Source organism: Numida meleagris, chromosome 11, assembly GCF_002078875.1.
Source record: "Numida meleagris isolate 19003 breed g44 Domestic line chromosome 11, NumMel1.0, whole genome shotgun sequence".
In the NCBI taxonomy this organism is placed as follows: Eukaryota; Metazoa; Chordata; class Aves; order Galliformes; family Numididae; genus Numida; species Numida meleagris.
In genome coordinates this window covers 4,321,109-4,331,835 of record NC_034419.1, presented here as the reverse complement: position 1 = coordinate 4,331,835, position 10,727 = coordinate 4,321,109, and the positions used below count along the sequence as shown (strand labels likewise).

Sequence of the window (10,727 nt, the reverse complement as noted above, 5' to 3'; positions counted from 1 at the left end):
CACTTTCTCAGCTGCTGAACGATAGAACGCTTTCATTCCAAAGGCGTGTGCTGCATTTGCTTTTAAGATTGCTTTGCTTTGTTCTCCAGAGAAACGCCGTTTTCCCACAGTCCCCGAATCGCTCTTGCAGGCAGGGCGCTGCTCGCTACCTGCTCTCCCGCCGTCCCCGCGCGGCTCCCGCGGCACCAAGCGAAGCCCGCGGGCGCTGCCCCGCCCCGCGCCTCCCGCAGCCGCGCTGGGGGCCGGGCTGCGCTCCGGGCGGGCGGGGCCTGTCCGCGGCTCCGCTTCCTCCTCGCCGCCCGCGCCGCGCTCTCCTACCTGCGAGGATATGATGTCAGCGCCTCATTACCCTAATTATGCTGACCTCATAGCCCGGCCCGGCCAATGGGGCCGCCCCGCTCTCCCCACCTGCTAGCAGCAGAATTCCATCATTCCTGGGATTCCTCCCCGGGCCCGTGCAGCGAGCGGCGCCGGGGCCAGCGGCGCCTGCTCCGCTCCGCTCCCGGGCTCGCCGCCCCGGCCCGGGAGTAAACAAGCGGCCCTCCGCCGCCTCCGCGCTCCGCCGCCCGCCCGGCCCCGCGGCCACGCCGCCTCCCGCCCGCCCGAGAGCACGCTGGTGAGTGAGCCCGGCCGCGGCGGGGCGGAAGCTGGGAGGCGGGAGGGACAGGTGCCCGCGAGGGCGGCGGGCCCCGGGGCGCCGAGGGGAGTGCCGGCGGGCGGACGGCTCGGCCCCGCGGCCGCTGACAGGAGGAGCGCCGCCGCCCTGACGGCGCCGGGAAACTCCCGGCTCTGCGGGACTTTTCCCGGGCCGGGCGCCCGAGCGCGCGTCGATGCGGCGGGGGCAGCCCGCGCGGTTGGCGGGGCGGCGGGCTGTGAGGAGCGGTCGCGGCGCCGCCGCCTCGGCGGGACGGGGAGGGGAGGTGCGCGCTGCCCCGGGTAACGCGGGGCCTGGAGCCGTGGCGGAGGGGCGGCTTTCTCCGCGGGCGGCGGGGTTGGGTCCTGCCTCAGGCGAGCGGTGGCGGCCGTGCCGTGCCCTCAGGCTCCTCCTGTCTGCGGAGTGCCCTCACGGCCACCTCAGGGCCCGCCACGCTGCGCCGTCGCAGCAGAAGGTGCTGAAGCTGGCTGCTGGGAGATAAGTCGCCTTAAGTTTCTGTCTGGAAGCCTGTTTCACAGCACCGGGACCAACAAAGGAGTATTTCGACTGCCATCTTAAATTCACACCTTGGCTTCAATAGAGTGTATTTTTCTTTGGGAATTCCACCGGCAGCAGAGGGTCCTGTGGTGTAAATCTTGCAGAATGAGTCCTAAGGGCACCGTTAAAGCTTTTTCACTCTGCGTCTAGTATATTCTGTTTGTAGAGTCTTTAGCGGTGCAAATTTAGTCTCCTCAGTCAGGCTGAGTTTATGTTTCCCAGATATAACCAGAAGTAATTAATTTTCGGAGCCAGACTGACAGCAGGTGACACCTGTGCACCTCTTTTCTGAAAGTGCACCAAATGGGAATGTAACAGCCATTTCCACTGACGTGAGAGAAGACGTGAAGGCAGCTCACGTTCCTTTCACACTGCTACTGCAGGATTATCAGGAGTAAGAAACGATGGGAATTTTTTAATTAAACCAACACAAAGTAATCTGTCATGAGCTCCATGTTCTTCCCATGGTATAACTTTTCTGAAGAGTTGTTTAAGAGGAGCAATCAGCAAGCAGTGAAATCCCAGTAACATTCTCTGTGCAGTGATATTAAGAATTCTTATTTCTAGAACTGAATGAGATCTGGCAGTAATCTGTCCCTACTGCCATAGTAATACATGAGCATTTTTAAGGCTTTTCTAAAAATACTTCTGGTTCTTTATTTGTATTTTACCGTATGCCTACTCTTAAGGGTATTTCTGATTTTGCTTTTTTAAATTTGTTTATTTTTTCTGGTTGATACCATCACGATATTTGATATCAGGCTGTACCTACAAAAACCACTGCAAGTCATAAATGGCCGCCAGGTCTAGCCCATCTTGGTAGAGTTTGGGAGCATCTACACTGTACGTTTGTATTGTGTTGGGTTCTTTTTTTTTGGAAAACCACTGAGCTGAACAATTGCTGTGGAACGGCCCCACTGTGGGGAATGGGGACAGGGCGTTTTGGATGCTGTGTTGCTGGCCTTCCTCATCCCTGCTCAGTTATGACTCAGTGCTGTGAGTGCCAGCAGTGAGCTTTTACGCTCACCTTGGAGTACCCATTAGGCTGGTTCTGTAAGTGCTGAGCACCCAGCGGTGCTGCTGGATGTTTTTCCTATGGTTTTCCTATGTTTAGATGTTGTGCGCTGTTTTTGTATCAGAATTTGTGACGTGATGGACTGAATGATCTCCTAGGTACAAGACGTGGTCAAGTTAGACTTTTCCATGTTTGATTTCTTATGCTTGTTAGCTTTTAATTCAAATACCGTTCTTAATAGTTTTCTTTTTTAGAATGCTTCCATGTTAAAGAGGATTTGCATATCAAGAAAACAAAAAACATGATGTTAAATGCCAAGGTTTTGCTTTAAGCTTATAATTTTATATGTGAAAAGTTAAATCATTAAGTTGTTTGTCTTTGGAGATTTAGCTCTTCATACTTTCTACATACAAAACAAGCACAGTAAGAACCCAAGATACTAAATAAACACATTAAAAATAAGTGGTACTTTGATGATTGCTCTGATCAAGTAGCTGGAACTCACTGTGAAGATTTTACTGTTGTAAATGTAGAAAGAAGATCGGAACTCTGTCTAAACTTAATGCTTACCAGTTAACGTTTTGTATGGGTATCTCAACACAGGAATTATGTATCCCCCAATAGAAGCTGTGGTGTAGGTGCAGCTGAAGGAATTTAAACATGCTGTAGCTTTTGAGGACATATATTGAATACAGCATGCTTATCATTAGCCTCATTCACAGTGCAAATATGCTTTACTCTCTCCTATCTGAAAAAATAAAAGCTCTTGACTTGGTTTTCAACAAATTATTGCATTATATTCCTTTCCTCTGCAGCTTTTTCAATTGTGCTGATAAGTTGTGTCTGGATTTCCTCTTCAGTTGCGCTTTCCTTCTTTGAAGTCAACTGAAATACCCCTCTTTCTCTAGCGGCTTGGGATCATGACATTTGACTAGTAAGCGCTTTGCCTGCATCTTTCTAGGTGTCAGATGCTTTTGACCTGTTTGTCCGTGCTCTTCAATTAATCATATTTTCCTTATACTTCTGATGATCTACACTTCCTTCACTTTCATCCTCGCTCCCTCATTGTTCCTGGAGTGTCTTGTTTTTGTCTCACTTTTTGTTGTTATAAAAGACTTTGTTTATTAATCCACTTCTCTCCCTCCAACTTCATCTCAGTAATTTCACCAGACACGTGAATTCAAGTACCATTTTTTTCTCTACATCGTGGAAAAGTTCAGCTTTTCACTCTCCTTGGCACCATGCAGATGTCTCTCTCTAGTTCACACTCAGCAAGTTTGAAGGAGACCTCGTAGTATTGTTTGCTTTCAGAAGTTTTTTGTTAACTTGTTTGCAAGAGCTGTTGACTGCTCTGCTGTTCTGTGTGTCAGTCAGACCTGTGATCCAACAATTCTTTTGAGGGTGACCTCCCTTTAAATCTTCATGTCCAAACTATGTCTACACTCTACTTATTTTTTTATCTGCACAGCATGTCTGTGTGCAGACCTTTTGTCCTCACCCCTGAATGTATCCCTGTCCCTGATTCTACCTTGTTGCTTTGGTTACTAGTTAAGATCCCTTCAAGCCAAAAGCCATCATAACTCCATGCTGATTGCTGCTGCAAACATTATCTTTTCTAATTTTCATTCCTTTCTGTTCCTTCACTATTCCTTTTTTCTTTAAACAGATAAAAAAATTTGTCTCTTTTTGGAAATCTTTGCTGGCATACCCTGCCGTGAATAATAACTTCTGTGGGATTGCATGAATGTCCTGTTGTCCAGCCTGCAGTTTGTCTTTGGTTTCCCTATTGCTTGTTTGTTTAAGTTTCAAACAGGCAGGTTTAAGATTTTTCCCCCGTGTTCTTTCCCTGATTCTTAGAGGGTAGCGTATAAATCCACGAAAACACTTAATGGTTCGTTTTTAAAAGATTTGATTTTTCTGTTGCTATACTCTTCAAAAATGTTAACAGGCACTTGCTAAGCTGAGTGTACCTGTGTGTGCCATTTGTAGGAGCTTGAAAAGAAGGGGCAAAATAATGTGTTGTTTCATTGAAGTGACAGGCGTTATGTTCTTGAAGTACTGGTGAGTCAGTGTCGTGGAGATGGTGTCTGAACAGCAGATAAGTTACTAAACATCTCTTCAGTATGATTTTACATTCTATGTCTTTGCTACTTTTCAGAATGTTTCTCTGCTGCTGTGCAGGTGAGATGACAGACTAGGGAAATACTGAGTAGAAGCAGTGATCGATATAATTGAAATTACTGCAGATAAAAATATCTTAAGCTCTTGTGAAAGTAGTTTTAGCTCCCCTTGCTTTGAACAGTTAAGATTTTGTTACAATTAAGAGACTTAAACCAAGAATTAAACTGTTTCCATAGTGTTTAAATCAAGGCTAGCCAGAGGAAGTAAAGTTTGTATACTTGCATCTTGCTAGTCACTTGGTTTCCCTTTTGAGACCTGGATATACACCAGTTAGCACATAGCCTACAATACTGCGGTTTAAGTTTAGGTTTAGGTTTGTTTCTGCTGCTTAGAGAAGTTTTAGTGTAACAGGGAGTTAACGCTTTTATCAAAGCCCTGGGAATTGAACTTTCAGTTCTGAAATGTGACTGCTTAGGAGAATGACAGGGCTGTCCTCTGAAGGCTGTTTGAGTACAAGCAGCAGTTGCTGTTCTTTCTGAGATAAATGAGGATTTCAAGCTTTGAACCACTAAGGGAAGATTCTCCTCTCGTTCTCGTAGGCAACCTTTGTTTCTTTTCTGAACTGCTGTCCCCGAGTTGTTGGCTTAATTTAGGGATGGAGGGTTATTTCATACTGTTTGAAAAATAGCCTGGGAGTTTTCAGCTCCTTGAAGGTACTTTCTATAGCTGTAAATCTGTGCAGCATCTTTGAAAAATCACAGCATATGTGGAATCACAGCCTGGCATTTGCAGATGGCTGTATTAGCAGCATCCCTTCAAAGAAGCTCTTGAACAGGCACAACGTTCTTCACAAGGCATTAACTGTTAGCGAAACACTTCTGCAACTCTCCATGATGTGAACTTTCAAGAGCATGCAGAGCTACAAAACTATATTGAGGACAATTTTACTGAAGTTGTTCTTAAAGTGTCTAATTTCCTGCAGAGAATTCAGACTTGGTTTCTGTTTCCTTCTCTCAAAGTGGACTTCTGTCACCAGCTAACTGTCTCACTATGAGCATCTTCTGGAAAGCTCTCATTATTTGAAAATTGATGAAAAACTTGAGGAAAGCGGCAAATAGAAAATTTGTTTTCAGTGAAAGACATTAAAATACCCTTTGCGTTATTCTTTACCAAGAGTTTTTCTAAAAAATTGACCAAAAGACTCAGCGTTCTTTTGAAATGTAGGACAAAGCTGGATAGTGCTAAGTCATGAGATAGCCGTCAGTTTGGTGTAGCTGCCTCATCTGATCAGGAGCGTTGTCATCTTTGCTTCCAGCTGAGCTTTTGCTTTGTTAGAAGAGATTGTGTGAGAGGGTCAGTAATCAACAGTCAGAGGGAAATAAAGTGGTGCTATTTTAAAGTCCCTGGAAAATAAAAAGGAGAAACGAACCAAACATCACGGGCTAAGAGATCAGAGTGCAGTGATGGAGATTTCCTTATTGAATACTGTTTGCTTTGATTTGGAAGAGGGAGAGGCTGAAAAGGTTATAAAGAAATATTTAGTAAAGACAGACTTTGTAAAATCAGAGTCTAAGATCTTATTTTCTAAAATGTGTTTCCTGCCCATACTGCCTTTAAAGAAAAGAGCTGACTGGTCTTTCTGAGTTGAAGTACTGTTCCTGAGCAGCAGCTGATTCTGACAGCAAGGAAGAATGTGTCCTTATCCTTGAGCGTGATTCTTAGTTATTGCAAGTTTCTCAATTCTTCTTGGCAGTTCTGTGGAAGCAAGACTGGATTTAATTCTTTTTTGGAAAAAAAAAATATGGAAACTTAGAAGTACCTAAGAATTCTTTATCTTATGCTCTAAAATCTTTGATTAGTTTTAGAGGCTTTGACTTTATTTAGGAAGAGGGAGGGAGGATAGTGAGGTTCATTATTTGTAGCACAAAGTCAAAGAAATGGCTTCCCAAACATGTGCTTGTTGTTAAGCCCATATACATGTGTTTGAGATTTCCTTTTTCTCCTCTTTCTCTCTTCTTACTTTTCAGTGTGATTTGGACAAAAAAGAGAAAGTTGCAGTGAGCAGTTCTTATGACAGACTAGCATACAAGCTTTGGGGAGGAAAAAAAACAACAAAGAAATTGTTAGCAGCCTAGGGTTGTCTCTCTTCCTCTGTTTTCCTAGCAGTTCTGTCTCTGCTGTTGTCCTCTTTTAAAACAGATGTAAGTTGTTGGCCTTTCAATGAAAGCATCTTGACAATGTGCTACTCTCTTCCTTACTTTCACTTTCGCATCTTCTCATGTAGGAAACTTTCCAGTTTTGAAGCCATTTCTGTGGGACTTATTTAAACTTTGTTAACTTTTCCTTTTGTGTGAGGGACTGTTGCTTAGTAAGTTCCTAAAAGGTACGTTGTTATGGGATGGGGTTAATTTTTTCAGTTTGGGAATAATATGAGTTGTATAGGGAAGGAACAGGGGCAAGAAGTTACTGAGGTGTGATGATGATTATATGAGTTAGTTTTCTGTCTGTGGCATACAGATGCATGCTGAAGGCTTGAATGTACATTCATGAATTAAGAAAGTGTCTTAATAGCTTACAAGCTTTAGTTAACTTCACTTTGGGCATAGGAGAATATGGGGGGCAAAATTATTGAAGGTTATGGGTCTAAAGCAGTCTTAAGCTGATGTGGGTAATTAGGCCAGCTGTCCACTTCAGGTGAGTTGCATCTTTGGACATTGTCTCATGTAGCTGTCTCAATGGAAGGAAGGCGTATGGAAAGGAAGAAAACCTTAAAACATACAGCAGGCAAGATGATAGGATTTCTAGCATTCGTAATTTAACGACCAAATAACTGTGTACTGCTAAAGCATTGTAAAATTCAAGACCTCCTCTCTGAATTTTCCAGGATCCAGAGAGGAATGGAGACTCCATTGGATGTTTTATCAAGAGCAGCCTCTCTAGTACATGCTGATGACGAGAAGCGTAAGTCTGAAACTTAGTTCTCTATTTGTTGGATCCAGATATTTATGTTTGCACTATATATTAGCCTAGGAGTTGGCTTTGCTCATTTTTGCAGCTTATTGAATCTAAGACATGTAGGAAGATGTCTTTAGAAGCCGTTAAAACATGGTCTTCCTCAAATGCAAAAACAACATATTGCATTTAAATTGCTTAGTATGCAAGACGATAACTCCTATTATTTTAAAAAATGTACTTAGCCATCTATAGCAAGGTGCCCAACTTTTCCCAATTACTTTTGCATTGCTAGTAGACAAAAAAATTGTAGTGGAGCTGCTGTCAAACTAAGGAGGATTGGAGAAGTCGCACTCCTCAATGTTATCAGTTAGGCCTGTTCTCTTATAAGAACACGTAACTGGGTGTGCATGGATGGATGGGCAAAGACTCCTTTCCAGCTCATAAAAACTAAGAGGTAGACTGTTACAATTAGTAATGAGCACTTCGTTTTCGTTTCAGTGCTAGTAAATGATGAGTACAGGATGTTAGCTTGGTGAATGTCAATTGCAGCAATGGAGTAACGTACTGCCAACCATTTGGGTAACATTTTCACTTCTCTTAGCATTCACATTAAATGTCTAAGGTGTGTTAGCCAGCGCCAGCAGAATGTTTTCATTTCTGGCAATTTTCAGTTGTACTTTTTAGAATGGAGTGTTAGTAATAACTTTGTTTTTCAGTTTTTTTTCTGAACAGTGTACGTTTCTTGGCTATCGACCTGAATAGATGCTAACTAGAAAAATGGTATTCCAGCTTTTGGAGTAGCCCTCACATATTTTTAGTACACGTTATCAGTTTTCTTAAGTTTGAAGCACATTTTTTGGTTACCTACTGCCTAAGTACTCTAGTTTGAATTTGATTTTTGAGTTTGTGGGGTAGGAATGTTGGGCTGGGTTTAGAGAATCCAGAGGAAGTCTGATTTAGTGCAACTTGCATGTGAGGAAGCTGATATGTATCTGGTTCTAATTTACATTCCTTTAGTTTTACTGCTTAGACTTAATTAGATTTATGCCACTCTGCAGCTTCTAACTTAGATTGTCTCTGAGTTTGTCCCGTTGCTGTGCACAAGTCATGCTATTGTATGAAAAGCTGCTAGAAGGAAGAAATAAGTAGCCCAGACCAACTGCTGAACTTCAACTTCTTTGTGTGTTGACTTGTGGAAATTGTACCAGCGAGTGTTGTTTGCTTTGTGTTGCGGAATGGATACTAAGAGGCTGAAGTTAGTCTTAGGCCCGAATTCAGCAATCTTCCTTGAGCTTTCCAGTGAAGTGCCTGGCATTCCACTCTGCAGTTTTAGCAGTGGCTCTCCTCTATATCTGTATATCCCGTTCTGAATTCTATGTAGTTGCTAATATTCCAATCACGATGTGGAGTAATAAAAATATTAGTGTCTTACCCAGAGTCTTTTATTTTTGTGCTGGAACAGAAGTTTGTCTACTGGACAATTCGTGATGTCCCTTGTATACATTTTGTGTTTGAAATTTTATTTTTTGTTGAATGGAGACAAAAGAACTGAAGTGCTGTGCTTTCCTGACATGAGGATACCCCGAAGGAACGAGCGGTTAGGTTCCAATGAATCAATAAATCTTCTTGTAAATGTGGTTATGGTCATCTAAGGTAAATATATATATATAAGGTATAATAAGGTAAATATATATATATATCTAAGGTAAATATATATATATAAATCTTATATCTATAAGATTTGCAAAGAGCTAATTTGTCGCTTGAAGTCTTGTCACTAATCACTGAACTGCCAGTAGGGAAGGGATGTAGGAAGTTGGTGCTGTTTATGAGCAGCTGTTCCAGAGGAGGTAATGTGCAACTCTTCATCTGTAAGTGGCATTTGTAAGGTTTTGCTGTGTGGTGCTTTTTTTTCCCCCCCAAGCTTTGTTAACCAGGCTTTATATGAAGGGAACATCTGTAAGGCCTGTGTATGCATGCTGTCTTTTTAATGTTATCAGAGCTAGGAACCTTATCAAATGTTGATTACTGTAGAGATGCAGAAGTCAAGTTTACTGTGAGATTTTTGATGCTGCTCTTCTGTTCTTTCTGTAAACCACTCTTACTGGAATTGTATTGATCTTTCATATTTTCAGGAGGAAGTTGGCTAATTTTAGAAGACCACAGTTTGAGATGGTAATATTTTAGTAATGAATTACTGGAAATACAGTTTTCCCTCCCATGATTATGTCAGCAGATGTTCAAACCTTGGGAAGTATTATTTTGCATTTATCTTATGTAAAAATAAGGATTTTGAGAACTGGTCTTTCAATTATAAAGAGTGATATAAAAGCAAAATGTTGTTATTGAAAAAAGTATTGAGGGAAGAAGCTAATGAGAGCGTGCACTCACAGAATGCATTGCGAACACTGAGCGTTGGTCCTGTATCATGTTGTTTATACTTCCTTCCAGTGAGCAATTCCAGTTCATGAATATGGGAATGGAGGAGAGAAAAAACATGCTGCTTCTTGTGCTCTCAGGATAATGTAGTGGAAAGTCTGTTTTTGGCAAATGGAAGACAATATGCTTCCACAAGGAAATGAAAGATTTGGAAACAGCTAATAAATGGCACAAGGAAGTCCAGGGTAATAGCTTTGCATTCCAGTATGTTGCACCGATTCCATAACAACTGAGTCTTCGTTTACATTTTGAAACCCTATAATAGAGGACTGCATTTAAAAGAAGGATGATCTTTGATCAAGCCATGCTTCTTGAACATGTGGTGGAGTTGCATGTGATATCTTTTTTCTACATGTAAGCCTGGAATTGCTATTCTGCACTTCTTGCCTGTGATGACTGTTATTCCTTGGCAGTAGTTCTGTTTATGTGGCTTAATTTAATCAATTTCAAATAACTAAGCTAGACTTTATAGTTGGTCTGCCTAGTATAGAAAAATTACTGTGCTTTAAAATCCCAGCCCTAATCTATTTTGCAATGAAGCGATGGATAGTTTTTATGAATTTGAAACTGTTCTCGTGGTCAGAGCTTATCTGTTGTGCTTAGCAAAAAAGAAACTTAAGCTTTCCGGAGGAAAATCTGATTCCTAAGCAGTAGTATTTATGTTTGTAATCCCTCAACAGCTATTGAAGGTGTTAAAACCAGGTTTGTCAGTTAGTCATTTACTTAATGTTTAATCAGTGACGGGGAAAGAAGGAGTCCTGTTAGTTTTGGAGCAGAATTTGTGGCATAACTCATCTGCTAGCACTGAAAGGAAGAGAAGCATGGGAGTGTGATGTTTCTGTTTGGTAGTAGTGTGATGGAAAAACATATGTGGTTCCATCATTGAAATGCAGCCTGAGTCATCTGTTGTTGCTGCATGAATACCAAAAGCCTTAAATAATAAAACACGGTGAGTAATGACATGCATAGTAATCTGCTTTTTTATTTATGAACCATATAGACTAG

At 42.2% G+C, this 10,727-nt stretch overlaps 1 protein-coding gene across 1 annotated transcript in view; it reads left to right on the top strand.

Annotated features, from left to right (window-relative positions):
* The window catches only part of VGLL4 (vestigial like family member 4), a 79,440-nt gene continuing 69,292 nt past the window's right edge, over positions 580 to 10,727 (top strand). The window contains exons 1-2 of the mRNA XM_021409689.1: positions 580 to 616; positions 7,213 to 7,289. Coding sequence (XP_021265364.1) covers positions 7,226 to 7,289 — 64 coding nt within the window. The 5' untranslated portion in view covers positions 580 to 616; positions 7,213 to 7,225. The remainder of the gene's footprint in view (positions 617 to 7,212; positions 7,290 to 10,727) is intronic.